At 48.0% G+C, this 19,330-nt stretch overlaps 2 protein-coding genes across 2 annotated transcripts; both read right to left on the bottom strand.

Annotated features, from left to right (window-relative positions):
• Positions 1-2,704: 2,704 nt before the first annotated feature.
• LOC120640263 lies at positions 2,705-5,724 on the bottom strand. The gene is made up of 2 exons (XM_039916116.1): positions 3,298-5,724; positions 2,705-3,168 (listed from the first exon to the last, which is right to left on the bottom strand). The coding sequence occupies exons 1-2, from the start codon at positions 4,280-4,282 to the stop codon at positions 2,705-2,707; spliced, it is 1,449 nt and encodes a 482-aa protein (XP_039772050.1). The 5' UTR covers positions 4,283-5,724.
• Positions 5,725-16,732: 11,008 nt separating this feature from the next.
• Positions 16,733-18,238, bottom strand: LOC120642669 (ethylene-responsive transcription factor 6-like). Its single transcript, XM_039919235.1, has one exon. The coding sequence runs from the start codon at positions 18,087-18,089 to the stop codon at positions 17,043-17,045; it is 1,047 nt and encodes a 348-aa protein (XP_039775169.1). The 5' UTR covers positions 18,090-18,238; the 3' UTR covers positions 16,733-17,042.
• Positions 18,239-19,330: the final 1,092 nt, after the last annotated feature.

Genomic DNA, 19,330 nt, shown 5'->3' with positions numbered 1-19,330 from the left:
TGGATTTATTTTGAAATATAGTAAAGGAAAGGGTTTAATTTGCAAAAGGCCAAAGGGTGGGAGGGCACTTAAACAAATAGAAAAGAGGGGAGGGGGTTCTGGGAAAATATGCCCTTCTCTTCCTCTCCCGACCGGGAAACAGGGGAGGGGGCGGCGCGTCGCCGGCGGCGCCTGGGCCGATGGCTCGGGGCGCGATGGCAGCCACGGAGTGGGGGAAAAGGAGGAGGAAGGCTCGCGGGGTCGATCCCCGGCCGCGGCTCGGGCGGGGGTGGTCCGAGGCGGCCTGGCCACGATGGCCGGCGGCCAGCGGGTGGCGGCGGCCCTGGGTCGGCGTCCTGGAGGCACGACGGCGGTCAAGGGGAGGGGAAAAGCGAGAGGGGGCCGAGAGGGTCCTATCCCGTACCTCGGCTCGGGCTGGGGCGCATCGGGGGAAAGCTGTCCGCGGAGGCCGGCGGCGGCGGCAGAGTTGAGTGCGGAGGTGGCGCTGGGAGCTTGGGGAGAGAGCTGGGAGCGGTGGTGGTCGGCGTTGTGGGGTTCGGGAGCGGCGCAGGGCCCCTTTATAGGCCGAGTAAGGCGGTGGAGCGGCGGCCGCGTAGGTGGCGGTCCGGCGAGCGGTGCGGGGTGCCTTTAATAGCGTTTGGTGTCGTGACGCGGTGGTGGCGCGATTCGCGGTGGCTCCGGATGACGTGACGGCTCGGGCAGGCACGCAGGCACGTGGAGGGGCCGACTGTGGGGCTCGGCGTCGAGCAGAGCGGCGCAAGCGGCGAGGCGGCGGCTCTGTGCCCTACAGTGCGGCGGCGCAAGCGGCGAGGCAGCACAGGGAGGCGGTGGCGGTGCGTCGGGTGGTGCGGCGAGCGGTACAGCCGCGTGGAACGCGTGACGCGCGTGGGCGGTGCAGGGAAGGCGGGGCATGCGGCGCCAGCGAGCGGGTGTCGCGGCGGGCGCGGCTCGACGTGCTGAGCGCGGCGAGCGCGTGCGTGTGCAGCAGTGGCTCGCACGGCGCGAGCAGAGGAAGGCAGCGGCGGTGCGTGCGCGCGCGCGTCGCGGCATGCGGAGCGTGTGGGAGCGGACAGGAGCAGGGGCCAGGGGGCATGCGCGTGGAGGAGGGACAGCGCGGCAAGTGAGCTGCTCTGCAGCGTCGAGCGGCAGGGGAGAGGGAGGGAGAAAAAGAAATGAAAAAAAGGAAAAAGAAAAGGGGAGGGAAAAAGAAAAATAGGAAAAGAGAGAGAGAGAGAGAGAAAAGAGAGATCGCTCGGCGGATTCCGCTGCGGCGACCGCGGCCGGTCGCGCTTGCGTGCCGGTCGGGCGTGACGCACGGGGCGAGGAGGAACAGGGAGACGGGACAGCGGTTGGATATCAGGACCAGATTTTCGGGAGATCGGGAGATCTTGCGGGGAATGATTTTGAATGGATTGAGCTCAACGATTGAAAAGAGATTTTGAAATTATTTAGCGCGTGATTTGATTTGGTAAATTTTCGGGTTGTTACAGGTGTCCCAAACATGCGATCAATTCTCGTGAAAGTAGGGTTGTTTTGTTCATTACTCCAAGTAAACTTTTTGCCTCGGAGATCGATCTCCATGAGCTGGGCCTCATCAATGGTTTGTCTGAAATTGCTCATCATAAGCCCGTTTAATCTGTCATTGCTTTTATCTTCCGCTTTATATATCAGATTAAAATCACCTACTACTAGCCATTCAACTTTCACAATTTGTCGCAAGTCCTTAATCTCTTCTAAGAAAGCTAATTTATCACGATCCTCTTGTGGGCCATAAATGCCTGTGAGGGTCCAAGACTTATTGTCGGCCCTCAAAGTAATATCTATTGACATTGTGTACTCAGTTGTGCTGCAGTTGTGTAGGTTGAAAAACTTGTCGTCCACAGCACTGAGGATGCCCCCTCGAGTACCACTAGCAGGGAGGGCCACGTAATTCCTAGCAAAACGTTGGCCTAGCGTATCCACTACCAGGTGAGTTGACCAATGTGCAATTTTTGTTTCCTGAAGGTATATGATAGTTGTACCTGACGAGGTAACGGTGTTGCGAACACTCGCTCGTCTTTCCGCCGCATTAAGTCCACGGACGTTCCAGCACAACAAATTAACATTTTTCTGTGACATAGAGAAACACCAAGCAACTTGACGAAATCTTGTTCACTTCTAACAGGAAGGGTCTATGCAGCTTCGCACCAGGACCCAACACAAAGCCAAACCAACCATGTAGGGCGATTAGTGACGACGATGATAACTTGACGTGTTTCATGAACGATGGTGCTAGGCGCCAGGCCCCATACAAAGCACCCATGAAGCCGCAGGGCCAAATTGCCGGCCCAATAGCGGTTACAAACAACAAGTTCTGAGGTCTCTTGCTTAACATATCTAAACGCAAACACACTACTTGAAAGTTAGCTAACAAAGACCACAAGTTCCTCCTGGCAATTAGGCCATCTATATCCCAACCTCCCCTGTAGGCAACGGGCCACCTTACTCTTCTTCTTGCTCACTGCCTTATTTCCTTGTTCAACAAGGACTGTGAGGGCATCCATCATCTTCTTGGTGACAGGCTGCTGGAAATGCCGCACCACATAATTGAAATCCACATTAGCTTTTTGTTTCAAATTAGGTGACAGCTCTCCAAGTTTATTAATTAAAACTCTCTGAGCAAGATTCAAGCTGCCCTTGACTGGGTTAAGCTTAGCTTTGTCAGCTAGCCTGGTGCTTTTCCTCTGTGCCGTTGGTGTTTCTGTGCTGATATGTTGCACCCTACTTGAGTGATCATCATCTGGTTGCAAATTATTAACACGTGGTGGTGTGTGCAGTACAGGAACAGGAGGGCGCACGAAATGTAGTTAATAAAAGAAGACAGGTCATTAATCTCATTATCTTCAGGACTTGTTGTAACAATAGCACCATTAACTAATTTATTTTCTATTTCACTAACCTGCTGGACAACCTGAGTATTGCTGGGGAGGGGGTTCCTGGCTGCAAACGGAACTTCTTCTACTGTCTCCAATGCCACTTCTCCCCTCTGTATCTCACCCTCTTCCAGCACATCTGCCTCAGCTTCCATTGGCTCTTCTTGAGCAGCAACAAGTGAAGCTTGCCAGCCACCTTGCAGTCCCTCTGCCTCGCTGAGCATCTCCAGGATCCTGGCCTCCTTGGTGGGATGTCCTACAAAAGCAGGGAGGATGAACAATTCATCCCGCATTGGGTCTGATCTGACCACTGAAAACGGTTGACATGTCTGAAGAAGCTGACAACTAAAATCTGTTAAACTGACAACTGAAGGTGTTTTCTCACCCATTGTCTGAACTAGAGGGCATGCAAAGGAGACCTTCTTGCTGGAGGAGCACTTCTTGGGCTTGTAGATGAACTTCCTTGTGTTGGTGAGGCGACGCAGACCGCTGTCCCAGGCATCACTCCCCCAGCCAGCAAGGGAGGGCCTGCTATGATGTGGGTAGACACCACCGCTGCGGTGTCCCAGGTGACGAGAGGTGGAGTAGCAGTCCTCCACCGCTCCCCGGCACCGTGACACCCTCTCCCAAGCATGACTGCTACGGTGGCGGCGAGTGCCGCGGTGGTAGTCATCGTTGTCGTCATCGTCCCTTCTTCTAGGGGTGGTGCCTCTGTCTTCCTGACGGCCTCTGGGTCGCTCCCTCCGCTCGCCAAGGGAATCTGGAACGCCATATTGCCAGTCGAAGACGCGACGTGTCTTCCTGTTTGGGTCCCCTCCCGGGCCCTGGATGAAGGAGAGGTCCTCCACCACATCCAGATGGATGAACAACTTGTAGGTTATGCCGAACTTGAAACCACTTGGTTCCTCATAGTGCACCTCCACCTCCTGTCGCCTGCCGTCCATCTCCCTGTCAGGATCAGTCACCGTATGCCATCCCTCTTTGGCGATGTTGGATGGGTTGACACACCACGCCCAGAGGCCGTACGTTCTCGTACGCTCCCGGCGACGAGTCTTCCCCTCGACATAGTGGATGGCGCACTGGCTGCCAATGACCAGCGCCGCCACCCCCTCATTCCAGGCATGGACAGGACTCCCCTCGATCCGCAGCCGCACACGGAACTCCCAGCGCACCACTGAGCCATGCCTCTGCTCAGACCATGGCGCAAAGCTGAAGCAGCGACCTCTGTTGTTGATGGTGGTTCGGTCCAGCACACGCTGCCTGTCGTGGTGGTTGGAGAACAGCACCAGGTACTGCTCCGGGAAGTGCTTCGTCACATGAATGCTACCGCGGCTAAAGCACATCTGCATCGCAAGGGGCGTCGGAGACATGGTGTGGCTCTGTGTCGTGACTGTTGCCTGGGAGCAAGCACACTGCTGCCCGACTCACCAGATCATCTCTCTCGCGCCTGATCACCCCAGTCGCCGCCACGGCGCGAAGTACACGCCCCGGCCTCGCAAGCGGGTCACTAGGGTACGCCATGGGCGCCCCCACACCCTTGACCACCTCGAGGTAGCTCCTCTTGCAGGTACGCTTGTCGGAAGCTTGGTCTTGGTTTCTAGGCGGATGAGGCTGGAATTGAGGAGGCTGGTAGTGTTGCCTTGTGGTGGGAGTGGAGAGCTTCTTAAACCGTGGGCAGTCTGTCGCTCTGTGTCCTGATTGAGGCAACGCCAACATTTGGTGCGGTTTGTGCATGATGCCACTCTGTGGTTAGGTGAGAGGCAGTTAAGGCATTTGCCCCTGACATGACTGATGAATTTCCTCCTCTCTGCATCCAGAGTCGTTTGGTGGCGGATTGGAGGATTTGAAGTTTCTGCTTGCTTTCTCCACCAGTATCGAGGGCGGACCGGTTCAAAACCATCTCCAATGCCATCTTCAGTATGTTCAGAAGCTACATCTTGGGGCGTGCTTGCACCAGTACCAATTTTCAGCCTACTAGGCGAAGGCTTGAATTGATGGTCTGCCACCGGAGCTGAGGTAGACGGTTGCTTGACTACTGGTGTCGAGGAGCAGTGATTGCTCACCGGGCTGAAGGTGCCTGAATTTGACCGGTCGAGAGCGTGAGCTGCAGCAAAGTTTGAATGCTTCTCCTCCTCCTTCCACTTTCCTTTCTCTGCGTAGCTGAATCTTGCTTGCAGGCTTGTTGAATTGACTTCAATGTCGAGGAGGAGTGGATCCACGCGAAAATCTTCAATTTGATGCAGCACGTTGCACGATGAAGCTTCTCCATGTGGGAAATCTTGAACGAGCAGATCTGAATGAGCTAGGCTCAGAACTTCCTTGCCAGGGGCTGCCATCAAAGGGCTAGGTATCAATAAGGACTGCAGTTGATTCGCCAGACCCGGAAGCAGAACCTCCTCTCCATCCGCGCCGGCTGCCGTAGGCACGCGTACTTTTTCAGAATGGAGCGCTTCAATGTCTTCTTGCCTTCTCTCTTCGATCACTAGAAATTCCGCCCGGGAGTCCCAGGAAACGACACCGATCTTAATTTCAAAAAAAAAAACACGACACCGATCAGCCCGAGCTCCCGCGGATTAACAACATCCAGTAGCTCGCGGCTGCGTCAGCTAATCAGCCCCCATTAGCAGCAGTGCGTCGTCGTCGTCACTGCTAGCGAAGCGAGGGGTTTGGGGCGCTCTTATCCCGATCTCTGATGCTGCGACCCCGTGCATAATCCAGGCTACCTGTCAGGGGTGGACAGGGACCGGCGAGCGCGGGGGACACGCTGATCACCGGTTAGGTCGTTGCTCCAGCGCCGCATTGCCTTTGGTTTAGTGGGCGCGATTAGGTAGAGTGGGGGGGGGGGGTACGGCTGCTTCTGCTTTTCCCCCCTGCCGCGTGATTGTGCTCCGAGTCAGATTGCGATAAGCGGACCGATAACTGGTTGGGTCGGCTGCCTGATCGGAAATCCGAACTGAGCTTTCCCCCCTTTCACGTCGACCGACACCGATGATAGCTAGGGTCGCCGTATCTTCACAGCGACCGTATATCCCTCGTGGGTAACACAGGCTGATAGGGGCATGTGGTAAATGCGCTAGTGATGTTGTACTCCTACGAGATATTTACGCAGATTTTTCCCGAACATTGCCGGAGGCCGGAGCACCGGTTTCCCGGAAGCAAAAGCGAATCGATCGAGTCTGTTTTTCGTTTCATTTTTTTTTTTTGCGGATGATGAAACGCGCCATGTCTCTGTTGCGGCGCGTGCAGCGTGCTGCAGAGTCGCAGGACGGGCGCACGTGACTGATGGAGGCGTCGTGCCGGTGCCGCGTTTAGGGCGCAGGCCGCACAGATTCGTGTGTGGTTTGGGCGATGCTCCGTGCCGGATTACGTGGTGCCGGCTCCCGGCGGGGCCTGCGGGCCACGCCAAAGGCACGGTGGCCCGACGGCTCTAGAAGGCGACGGCGCGGCAACACGTGGGAACGGCCCGGCCTGCCTGCTCCGGGAAAGGAGGAGCTGCCTCCGGAAACGCGTCAGCGCCACGGGCGCCCGGCACGCCGGCCGCGACGTGCTCGGCTGCCGCGTGACGGTGAGGGGAAGCGCTCAGACGGCTCACGTCGGGCTAAATGAATTCAGCGTGCCGATCTCGATCGGCTCCGAGCTTCGGATAAATGGGCGGCGGCGAGCCACAGGCGTCGGCTTCCACCAGATGGCCGGCCCGGGCGGCCAGGCCATGCTTTCGGCACATGCTTCACGAGCTTCCGCGCGGCACTGTTGGCGAGGTGTTCCGAACAAAAACCACTCCCCGGTCACACTCACGTGACGAGGCCTAAAAGGCCTGAAGCGACGAGATATACGGAGTTTTACTGTAGTTTGCGGGGGCAAAACTTATCTTCGATGGACTGAGCACCCGGGCAACAGATTCAGTTGCTCTGCTACAAGGATGGGACGTACTCACATGCAACTATCTTCGATTGGCTTCATTATTACTGTTTTCCTCGTGTATTCGGCTCCATATTCAAATCAAGGTTAATGGCATGAACTATGAGTCATTTGGTGGGTGCTGTTCTAGGCAACGCGCGTAATTGGTAGCGCAGTCATCTTAGAAAGAATACTATAGGTTGGCTCACGTGCACACCTCCTGAAAAAGATGTAGAAAAGAAAGATTTGAAGTAGTAATGTCCAAATCAAATTCAAGTTTGGGCTGCATCATTGAATTTGTTATGATCGAAATCTTCAAAGTAAGATTTCAATCGACTTTATTTAAATAACTTTTAAGGTGGAATATTTTTTAAGGGGGGCAATTTCGTTACAACGCTCAAACAACTTTATTTAATGTGAAACTTGTTCCAGTTTCACAATAAGACTATCCCCTTTTTAAATTTTGATAAAATATAGTCAAATGTAATCTTATTTCTCGTCGTTAGAAACAAGATGATGCAATCAGAATTTAATTTAAATATTTGATAAAAACTTATGGATTCTTTTACTTGGACGTTTTTTTACACTGAACCCTATGCACCATGGAATCATGAGCTAGTAAGATTCACTCTGTTCGGCAGCTCCAGCAGCCTCCAGCCCAACAGTATTTTTCTCTCACCTAGCTCTAGTACCAGCTTCCAGCCACCAGCCAGCCAACAATATTTTTCTCTCACACCACTCCAACCACCAGCTCCAGCTCCAGCTCAGCGAACGGAGTGATTATTTGCGCATTTTGTTGGGTTGTTAAGCCTGCCCATACCATGTGCAGCTAACAGATTTTTTATTTCCTTTTTTTAGAGAGAGGAACATACTTTTCTGCAAGATAGATAGTATATATATCTTTGATCTATTAACAGCCCATTATGTATATTAGCCGGCCCAAACTGGCTCATAATCACAGCCAGTAGTCTTTGGACTTTTTTTTCCTCCGCCGCCCGCCGTCCAGTTGCATCAATGTTTCAATAGGACAGAGGTAGAAAAGTGGTGATGGGCCAACGGTGCAGAGTGCATGAGGAGCCGAACATGAAGTATACGCAGAACCCTGCCATATTCCTTTGTGTGCTTTCCTGGCTCCCGTTACACGTAAAACTGGTGATTTTTATTTTTTTCACCAATAGAAATATGAGTAATTATTGAGCTAGTGTATACTATTTCAACATTTGAAAATACTTGATTCAACTTTTTTTAATATCGAGTTCAGCATTTTGAATAAACTACTTCAACATTTTGTGTAGTAATGTTGAAGTGATATACCAAAAATGTTGAGCTAATACATCTAAAATATTGAGTTAATACATCTAGAATGTTCAAATTTAAAATACAAAACTAAAACAAAGAGTATAGTCATATGGGATCTCAAATTGATAGAAAAAATCCAAGAAAGAAGATGGTTCAGATAGAATTAAAATTTAATGTACCATCAATGAGAAATCTTAGTTCAAAATCTGAGAAACAATCTCACGTAAGCCAGCAACCTGTACGCCACCTGACCCACGTCTTCCCAGCATGCATGCTAGCGCTTGTTGGTCCCTGGCTCCCCGCACTTAGCGGTGACACGTCACCTTGGTCTACCAGCGACGCTCGTATCCAGCACGTTCGTTTAAACACGCGTACCAATCTTAAAGTGGAAGATGTGGAAAAAACTTTTTTTCGGAAGATACATAGGAATCCCGGACTTCGGCTGCAGCCTTTTGGGCCTAGGATTTTGTAGAAATATTTCTTGGGCCACATTTGTGTCGCACGCACGAATGCCTTTTGGGCTTACACAACGTTGGGTCAAGAATGCGGCCCAAAGTTCTTTTGCAGCCGGAGCCACTGCTAATTGGGCTTCTAAATAATCATGGACGCCGGGTTGGTGCATGGACGCCTCGCTCGTCGGTGGCGTGAGCAGGGGCTGCTGGGGTCACACGGGTGACCCCAGAGTCCCAGACCTCACCTATTCCAGATTTTATGTTGTTGGATTTAAATTGACTTATATTTTATTTCGGAATAATTTTTTAATTATTTTAGCAATACAAAAAGTTTGTTCGAGAACAAAAAAAAAGTTGTTCCAGAACAAAAAGTTAGTTATTGGACCTTGTTCGATGGTTTGACTGCCAGTAGTCCGAGCGACTCATAACATTTGCCACGTGAGTTCCCTTGGAGCATCATGGCTCTTAGTCGTCGTAGGTGACGAGGTTGAGGCCACGCTCTGCACGACCGGCGGATTGGAGAAACACCGTCAACTCGTCAGTCTTTCTTTCAGACGACTGCAACACTTGAAAACTTTTTCATCCTTGACGACGGAGAGCCGCCGTTCAATTCCGCACGCGGTGCGCTTCCCCGTTCGGAGGGGATGCCTGGCGAAAGCTTCTCAAACCAAACAGCGGAAAATGTAATCAATTAATTCTAGATGCTTCCGAACTTTGCAACGCCTGCGAGCGTTGATGGCAACCGTCGTCGACCGGGCAACGCCTGCGAGAGGCATGTCAACTCATCAGGGTTGATCATTTATACAACAAGCAGCGGTAGTTTCTCTTTCTTTTATTTTGCGTCTTTTGCGTCCCACGGACCGCTTCTGGACTGTCGGTCTGCTTCTGAACCTGCCAAGTCTGGCCTGCGATCGAGCTGCATGTCAACCCATTGGCCAATCATTTACAAGCTGCAAGATTTTTCTTTCTTTATTTTCTGTTATTAAGTCCAACGGATTGGATGACCAAGCAGGCTTTGGTTTCCGCTCTTGAATCTGCCAAGTTTTTGTTCAAAAGTGAATCTGCCAAGTCTGGCCGGCCGGCCATCGCGAGCTGCGAAGGGAGGAAGCAAGATGCCCCATGCTCCTCGGCATGACGCCATGCCTGCCTGATCGGTCGCTTGTGCCGCCACGAGCCGGTCGAGGTCTACCGTCTACCATCGACGCGCGGCTCTCCACCACACCGCTGATACGCATGGCGTCTTTGTCAACTGCTCTCTCTCGATCATCTGGTTGACAGCGACGGGAGCGGTGGCGTCTGGTCGTACATTGCAGCAGGACTCGTCGGTTTCTGCCATCGTATCGTATGCGTGCTCCAGCTACGTATCGCCGCCGGCCCCGCCGCCGCCGCTATTTTTATTCGTGCTTCCCTTGAAGTCTAGTCTCGTCCGGCCAGTCGAGTCATTGCCTGATCCGGTCTGGACGATCGGTTACCGAATGGACAACCTTATTGTTGAACTGCAGATAGATGCTTCTAGCTAGTAGTACTAGTAGCTACTAGAATCTCTGACTCACAAGTCGGAATTGTGGCTCCTGGTCCTAGGACAACTTGGAACCTGAAAACTGTCGCTCTTGTTGGTTTCAGCTGATCGAGGCCCTCTTAATTATTGCAGTCACATTCTGTCATCAGCACGGCAGTATTCCACAACAATGTTGTCATATCCTCCGACTAATTACAATTAGTCACGACTAATCATCCTTATTGGTTTCTTGGTACCGATTATACCCACCGACCCGACTGATTGCAAGTTCTCCAATTAGTCATAGACTAATCATGATTATTCATCTGATTAGACATAGAACAACTAATATCTGATTCATAATACACTTCTTTGGGTCTGTAATCCATTTGTAATCTCTCATATCTATATCTTAGCATTTGATAATTTGCTTAGAGATACTTGTTAAGTGAGATATTTAAATGTTTGGCCATGGTTGAATCTTAATCTTATTGCTTGTTTGTCTTCTTATTTTCTATTGTAATTTATAATTGACCATTTATTTAATATATACATTCTAAGTATCAGAGGATTTAGATAGGACGACTGTACTACCGACTAGGTTCGACTAATCAGCTTGATCAATGACTAATCATGATTAGTTATTTTATCAGTGCTCTCATGACTAGGTTCGATAATACAATTTAAAAATATTGATTTGGATCAACCAACCATGGTTGAATCTTAATTTTTATTATTTGCCTACTTATTCTCTACTGTAATTTAATTTATAATAACAATTTATTTAATATAGATACATCCTGAGTATTAGAGAATTCAGGATGACTAGACTACCGACTAGGTTCAACTAGTCTCGACTAATCAGCTTGATCAGTGATAATGATTAGTTGTCTTATCTGTGCTCGAAAATACGATTTGAAAACATTGTTCCAGAAAGCGTACTCGATCTACCTGCAAATGAGACAGCGAGTCCTCCTTGGCGGCAGCTTCTGCTAGACTAAGCCCTCGATCTCGAGCATGCGTCGTGTAAAAAGGAGCTCGAAGGAGGGAAAATTGAAATTCGCTGATTTATCCGGCTATCCTTCTCTCTGGGTTACAATTACAGACTTACAATTAATGATTAATAAAACTAGTCAGTACTAGTGAGATTAGGCCACGCCGTTTGCAGTAAGCACGCACGCATGTCGTCGGTCAAACCGACGATGCGGTCGACAGGCCTGCACTTGAACGCTATCCAGAACCAGACTGACCGGCCGCAGCAAACTCTGCCCTGGGCACATGGAAAAGGATACACATCCTGTGGACGAGGCACGTATAGATATACGACGACCATGATGCTGACCGGCCGAACTGTCAGGCTACAGGCTTAATCAGTGGAAGAAGAATAAACTGTCAAAGTAAAAATTGGAAGATGCTCTAACTTGTCACTGCTTTCTGTGGCTACCTGTGGAATTCTTAGCGCATGCATCAAGCGTAGGTTACCAGTTTTTAATGGTCGTGCGGTGATCTTTTCCCGGGGCAGGTGCCATTTGTTGACCTGGAATAATCCAACACGTCGACGTCGCCAAGGAGCTGACCAGCTTTCTGCAGGCGCACGTACTGACGACGTTACTGTACTATCTTTGGACTTAAACTTTTGAAATCGGTTCAAACTCCTATACCATTATACGTGCCTCGAGTTTTCTAATTGCTAATCCCTTCCGTCTTATAATACTCATTTCTGGACCAAAGCAGCGCTGCTGATCTACACCGCCTGGAACATCTGGAAGGAGAGGAATATACATATACGTGTGTTCGATCAAAAGTTTGGATCACCGCCGGAAGTTCTGCACGCGATCAAAGTTGAGATCAACGAGAAGAGGATGGCCTGTGGCACTCCAGAGTTATCTACTCTATTAAATGCTTAAGAACTTCTTCCCAGAGTTTGAGTTTGTTCCCTTTTATGTAATATCACTTAATAACATAGCAGTGCTCCTCGAAACTTTTCGAAAAAATACTCATCTATTATCTTATTATTTGGCCAACAAACGGAGCCTCCACGTTCGCTCTCAAGGTATAGAAATTCCAATGTTAATTCTATTATCTTATTATTTGGCCAACAAACAGAGCCTCCACGTTCGCTCTCAAGGTCTAGAAATTCCCACGTTAATCGAAGAAAAAATAAAAGAGATTAAAATTACCCACCACTGCCATTATGATAAAAATTGACCCAAAATACCCCTATGTCTGACTAAATATAGCCCACCATGCCATTACGAGGAAATTAATCGGATGTTTAAAACAACTAGCGTTAGAGTCAAACAAAAATAAAAAAACAACTAGCCATGCCTAAGTTAGGAGATTCTTAATGATTCGTTGTAGCATCATGATTTTTTTTCATTTTTTTTGTAGGCATAAAGATTGATACAAGACAATCATAGCAGCAAGGAATATTTGCACACCACGGCACCATGCTGGAAAAGGTAGAAAAGTTGTAGCCTCGCTCGCAGTGTACTTAGAAATACTATTATTTTAGTAGAATAATTGTAACCTCATAGCAGTAAGGAATATTATTTTTAGCACACAATCAAAACATGTGCAGACAAAATTATATATGTGTTCTATTTACTAAAATTTCAGTAAAAATTCATGCTGAAACTAATAAATGGTGCTGAAAAAACTAGGGGCAACCTTATGTCAACAACTATTTATCTAACTGTCTTAATCAAATCAGTTGAAGCATATTTGAATTGATTAAATGAGTACCCAAGGCTACGAGAGGAACAAACTAGGTGCAATAAATCAATATTCCATTGGAAACGATAAGTAGGAATGAGAAAAAATAAGAAAAAAGAAAACAGATAATGAGAAAAAGGAAAGGCCATAAGCTAGCGTGGATTAGGGGGTGGACGACGTGGAAGAGTGTAGTGTAGAGTGTGGAAGAACTATTATTGGATTAGCTAGGGGAAAGAATAGGAATGGATGGGTGGGGGTGAATAGGTTTCGCACGCCCTGTCGATTCTATGAAATAAACCTCTTCTTTTTATCTCTCCCTTGAGCAACCAAGATAAAAACAAACAAGAAGCAGGTGAGTAGCAGGAAGATGCCAAGAATCCGCCCCAAATCATTGACTTAGATAAATAAAAATAACACTACAACATCAAATGTAACACATAAACCTAAAAAATGCTCAAAAAATTTTCTTACATAAAAACTAATTCTACCCACAAATGAATAATTTTTTTGCCATTAACCCGACCCTCAAAACACAATTTTGAGTACTATTAAAAAATTACACTTCAATGGAACTAAACTAAATATTTTTAATCAACGTTTACAACAACAAACTTAGAACTATCTCAAACTGGTATCTAATTCAAACCTTGAAGGAGTATGAAAATAAAATCAAATTATTGATCCTCAAAATTATTTTAACACATCTTGATTTTTGTCAACAACAAAAATTGTTTTATGAAAACCGATGGCCTGTTCGGCTGGCTGGTCCTGCCACCAGCTGCTACAGTCCCTCTCACAGAATACTATATAAACCAGCTGCTACAGTACCTACCACCAGTCAGCCGAATAGGCTATAAAAGGGTGTGACCTTAAATATATTAACATCTAGCGGCACAAATAATAAATATAAATAATTAAATAATTAAAATGTAAAATTAGAGATGATAACATCTATCCGTGCATTTGCACGGATAGCCTTTCTAGTTTCTATATTATATTATGAGATGTTTAGAACAAGGAAATCGTATAGCGTGCAGTAGCTAAATAAATAATCAGTTTATATGTTTGTGGTGATTTTGAAAGCATTATGTACATGGGAAAATATTGGTAATGCCCTACTAGCTTAGCTAGTACGCGTTCTCACTCAGTGGCGGACCCAGATGTTTTTTGAATAGTCCTAGGACTACCAAGATTTTGTGCAATCTTTTGTTTACTAGTTAGATACGAAAATATTGATAATTCCCTACTAGTTAGTACGCGATCTCACTGGCGCGCCCAGTCCTAGGACTACCTAGATTTTGTGCAATTTTTTGTTTACTAGTTAGCTATCAACGGCTAATGGCCAGCTCCCGTACTACTGCTTTGCAGTCCTGCTCCAAATCTTTCTGCCAGGCATATCTTAGGTTCAAGTTCTGGCTTTGCCACTGATCTCACTAGATGTTCAACTCATGCATGCTTGTTAATTATTAGTTTGGTGCACTAGATTGAATAATTAAACATCCAGAGATTCCTTTGTCGATCATGGACTGCTTCATGTCCGGCAAACTGAAGTTGACCGGAAAGAGTACGTATTGGGCATCGTAGTACGTCAGGCAGCAATAACAAATCACAAGCCCTGTCCATGCAGTTCCGTTAGAGTTGACTAGTGACGCTACCAGCCTACCAGTTCCGTGCTTGACATGCCAACCGGATCAAGGTCATCGGCGTTCAAAGTGATCGGGTGGTTTAGCCTAACAGGGGAAGATGATGAATTAAACACTCTAAAATCTTAACCTATGACTCCAACTAGTTTGCATAAAAATTAGACTAAAACAATATATCTAGATGTGCAACTATAATTCTTCTAGTATAAAACCCTTATCTCAAAAAAAGTTTGCAGCCTATAGTCAATCCTAATAAGATAATGCACTAAAAAAAGTAAAGGCACACAAGTTGCAATATGAAATGCGGAAGCTTAAAGAGTAGAGAATGAGAGAAAGCAAACTCTCGACATGGGGATTTATCCCGTGGTTCGGATTGCCACAAAGGTGTCCCTACATCCATGTTGTTGAAGCACTCACAAAGAGTATCGCTTTCCGGCAATCAAGTCCCTTCCGTGAACACAATTACGGTCACCTTGATCCCGTTTTCCACTAAAAAGCTTGTCCACAAAGAAGAGGGGGTCTCCACATCCCCCGTACAAGGTTGTCTTCGCCGCTCCACACCAAGCCGGAAGGTCGATGATGTGCCGGCGAGCCATCAAATGCTCCAAGGGGCCGACGCACCGAAATAAATGTTGGTTCACTCTAAAACTAGCCACAAGGCATAACACCTTGCTCTCACACTCTCTAAAGAGCTAATCCTAGCACTAACACTCACAAAGCTTGTGCTAAGTCTAAGAATTTTATTAATATGCACTTGGGTTGGCTTGGAGGTGTTCTTCAATGTGTATGAGGTCTCTCTAGTCTCCAGCAACTCCAAAATGGCCGGGAGATGCCATATATATAGCCCACAAACTCAAAATAGCCGTTTGTAGCCGTTGGGGGCATTTCTGCGTAAGCATCGGTCTAACCGGTGCCTAGTCATCGGTTTAACCGGTCACTGATAGTTTGAACTAGCCGCTGGCCCTTTCTAACGAGTTCTGCAGTTGAAATATAGTACTATCGGAATATCCGGTGGTAGCATCGGTTTATTCGGTACTAAAAAAACTTTATGGGGCCAAAACATGCTCTCTGGACAATAGTACGGTGCATTGCACCGATGACTTTTTTAGTACCATCGGAATTTCCGGTGCTTATAGAAATCAGCTTCAGGGTGCTTCGTATTTTGGCCATAACTTTTTACTCCAAACTCCGATTTGGATGATCTTGTACTCTTTGGAAAGCTTGTGAAATTCTCTACAAGATTCTGCTAAATTCCATTTCATTTGACCAAATTTTGAGCATCGGAATAACCGGTGATAGGCATCGGTTTAACCGGTGCCACACAGAAATCAGCTTCTTTATGTTTTGACCATAACTTTTTACTCCGAACTCCGATTTCGATGATCTTGTACTCTATGGAAAGCTTGTGAAATTATCTACAAATTTCTGCTGAAGTCCATCTCATTTGAACAAATTTTGAGCATCGGAATAACCGATGCTTGTCGGAAAGACCGGTGCAGGGTCATAGGAAGAACCGATGCTACTGATTTTTTCATAACTCATCCAATTCAGCGTTTCTTTGAGTTCTTTCTTAATGTTTTGCTTTGTTAATACTTTTTAATATATTTTTGGGACCTAGAAAGATTTATTTGACAAACTTGTTAGTCCCATTAATTGCGTTATCATAAAATCATCAAAATCACAAACAATGGTCTAAATGGGGCCATGTTCCATACATGCGTTGATTAAAACATTTTTTTATAGTTACATTAAGCCACCGGCATGTGTAACACTTTTTATTAATAATAGAAATGTTTTTTGATTCAGTGACGTACCTGCTAAATAGCAACACCTAATCTCTTCTGGATATATGTAAACCGAGATGCTCGCCGCATGTGCAGGGGAACGGCAGAATAATTCAAAGTTTCTGAATTCTGATGTGTGAGTCTACTGGTACTCTTAAGCTAGCTTAGATCAGGTTTCGATGAGAGGATACACTTTTTTTTTGTATTTGACTTTGTTATCCTAGTACTCAATGAGTGACTTATACTACTGATATTTTAAAAATAAACAGTGACCATATGACGATATGTAGATAGACACTCCAACTGTTATGGGTTGTCCTATATGAAATCTTATTGGTGAGGACTCCACAACAATTCGCATATGAAAAATCCTTCTACATCGCTAAGCTGAAAGTTCATACAAAAGATGCCCACATCACTGAACTAATCTGTAAATTCCATTTTCTGGTCCACTCCACCCTTGCAAAGGTGGTACTGCTACTAGGTCAAAACTGGCAATAGAGATATGAATGAAACAATACAAATGACTACAGAGTAGAAGCCATGAACTACATTGAGAAAAAGATGTAAATTTAACTCGACTTAAGTTACAATGCAGTCGTGTAGATCCTATAAACGCCACATCCTTTGCTTATTCTTTACAAGTATCGAACGATCTGCACGTATGTACCTTACCTCTCGGCATGTTTCTTCAGATTGTTTCCTCGTTTGTACACAGCTCATTAGCATCCTGACGGATGAGGTTCAGTGCCGATTCCCTAGGATTGGAAGGGAGCTGAAACAATTTCCTTGGTCATCCAAAAGGGTAAGGCCAAAATCCTTGGCAATCCAAACAGGGGTCTTCAATTAACGGGGAGCTGCGGAAAACCCAACGTCGGGATCGGTGACAGTGGCGATAGCGGCGGCAGGCCGCTGAGCAAAGCCTCCCAGTACTGGTCGCAGGTCCCGCTCGAAGGCGTCACGGGAAGCCACTCAGCACCGGCGCCCGTCTCTGCCGTAGTGGACGTCACTGTCGATGAGGCGGTGGTGGTCTCGCGCGTCGACATGGAAGACGGCGAGGTGAACGATGACGACGACGCATCGACCTTCACTGCCTTGTTCACCTTCACCACCGCGGCCACCTCGACGTCGTCGGGGTCCTCCAGCTGCTTCCGCTTCCTCTTGCTCGCCGCGGCGGCGGCCTTCGTCGCCGGAGCCGGCGGCGGGGCCCAGAAGTCGGCGCCCCGGGTGCCGACCTCGTTGGGGAAGTTGAGGATGGCCTTGGCGCCGCGCATGCGGAACGCGGCGCGGTCGTAGGCGCGCGCGGCCTCGACGGGCGTGTCGTACGTGCCGAGCCACACGCGCGATCCCCGGCGCTTCGGGTCGCGAATCTCCGCCGCGTACTTGCCCCAGGGGCGCTGCCGGACGCCGCGGTACAAGCGGAAGTCCTCGACAACTGCCGCGGCCGCCGGTGCGGGTGCTGCCCCCGCGGCCGCGGACGCCGCCGTTGCCGCCCACGCGTACGAGCTCGGGGGCACGGAGATGGTGAGCGGCTTCCTGACGGCGGACGAGCGCTCGCTCCCAAACTTAATGTTCACGGGTGCCGCTAGCTCCTGCTGCTCCGGGAGCGCCGCCGCCTCGCCGACCGCGGGTGCAGCGGGGGCACCGCCGCCCATGTACTCGTGGGTCAGGTCCGTGCCCATGAGACCTTGATGCTGCTGCTCCTGCTGCGGCAGCAAGAACGACACGGGCTCGAACTCCGGCTTAGGCGGCAGCTCGGGGAAGGTGGCGTTGTCGGAAACCATTGGGCTATGGCTATCCACCGTGGCGACGCCGCCGCAACCACCACCGAGCAGGTGCTCGCGGATGAAATCGAGGGCGAAGCCGTTGGCGTCTGCCATGAAGGCCATGCCCCGTTTCTTGCTGGAGCTTCCGAACTGTACGTAGCAAGGACTGCCACGAGGGACTCGAACTCACTCTCGGTGGAAGCGACCGTTATGGAGGTTTCCCGTGTGTGAGCCTGTTTGCGTGCGCTGTCGGCGAGAGCTACTAGATGTGAGTGAGGTGAGCACAAAGCTTTGGGCGGTGCTCAGTTCGTATTTATAGGCAGGCGGATCAGAGAGGCAGAGAGTATAAGAAGTTTCTGGTGGTGAATTCTTTGAGAATCTCTTGAGCAGTAGCAGACTGGGTCCAGTCTTTTGGGTCGTAATTTACCACTAACCTTGATTCTCCCGGTCTAATGAGTTCGTCCTGATGAGCTTTGATCAGATCACTTGATCGAGGTACCCTCCCGAGCGAGCGTACGTCTGAGTAGTTGTTTCTTTCGGTTTTACTATGGACATGCTGGAAGATGTGATCACCCGCGTATGGAAATAATACTATAGTTCAAGTGACATTGACCTAATCATCATTGGATCTATTGTCAAATACGGATGGTAGTTTTGATTGACCAAATCATCATTGGATCTATTGTCAAATACGGATGGTAGTTTTGAGCACGAAGAAAGAAAAACTAATGATGATATATATTTCACACGTAAATGCGTGTGCGCGGTCACAAAGATTCGAACACATGACCTCCAGCCTCGTGCATTATTTCCTCACCATCTCACCTATGCATCATATGTGATTGGGTGGGAGACGCTTTCCTTTTGAACCAACCCGTGGAGAACCATTTAGTACCGGACCAAGACATCGACCAGTAATAAATGTCACCTTGTAGTACCGGTCGGTATCATTGACCGATACTAAAAGGTGACATTTAGAAAATCGGTCGGTAACAGCTTTGAGGACCAAAAGTTTCTACCCGGTACTAATTTCACAAGTTAGTACCGGACGAAAATACATCTGGTACTAAAGTGTTGGACGAATGACTGTTTTTCTGGTAGTGAATGATGATATATAGGAGTATTTGTGACAGATTTAGATGTAAGAATACACCGAATTTTTTACAATAAGATTTCCTTTAAGGTTTGTGCGGCCTACTTCTCCGGTGACATTAACGTTCAAGGTGAGAGGGAGGTTTGTATGTTTCTGTCATATAATTCAAAATTTTCTTTTGAAAAGAATAATTCAAAATTTTACTAGATCTTCCATTTGCCCAAAGAAACCTTTGTGCTGATGCATATGTAGGCGATCCATATTCCATATA

Source organism: Panicum virgatum, chromosome 7K (genome assembly GCF_016808335.1).
Source record: "Panicum virgatum strain AP13 chromosome 7K, P.virgatum_v5, whole genome shotgun sequence".
Taxonomy (NCBI): Eukaryota; Viridiplantae; Streptophyta; class Magnoliopsida; order Poales; family Poaceae; genus Panicum; species Panicum virgatum.
This window is presented reverse-complemented; position numbering and strand designations above follow the sequence as displayed.

Bases quoted from the DNA above. Each gene is read 5' to 3' on its own strand.
- LOC120642669 (XM_039919235.1), bottom strand. From the start codon at position 18,089: ATGGCCTTCATGGCAGACGCCAACGGCTTCGCCCTCGATTTCATCCGC.
- LOC120640263 (XM_039916116.1), bottom strand. From the start codon at position 4,282: ATGTCTCCGACGCCCCTTGCGATGCAGATGTGCTTTAGCCGCGGTAGC. The intron at 3,169-3,297 runs GTGAGAAAACAC...CTGCTTTTGTAG, and splicing joins CCCTCTAGTTCAGACAATGG to GACATCCCACCAAGGAGGCC.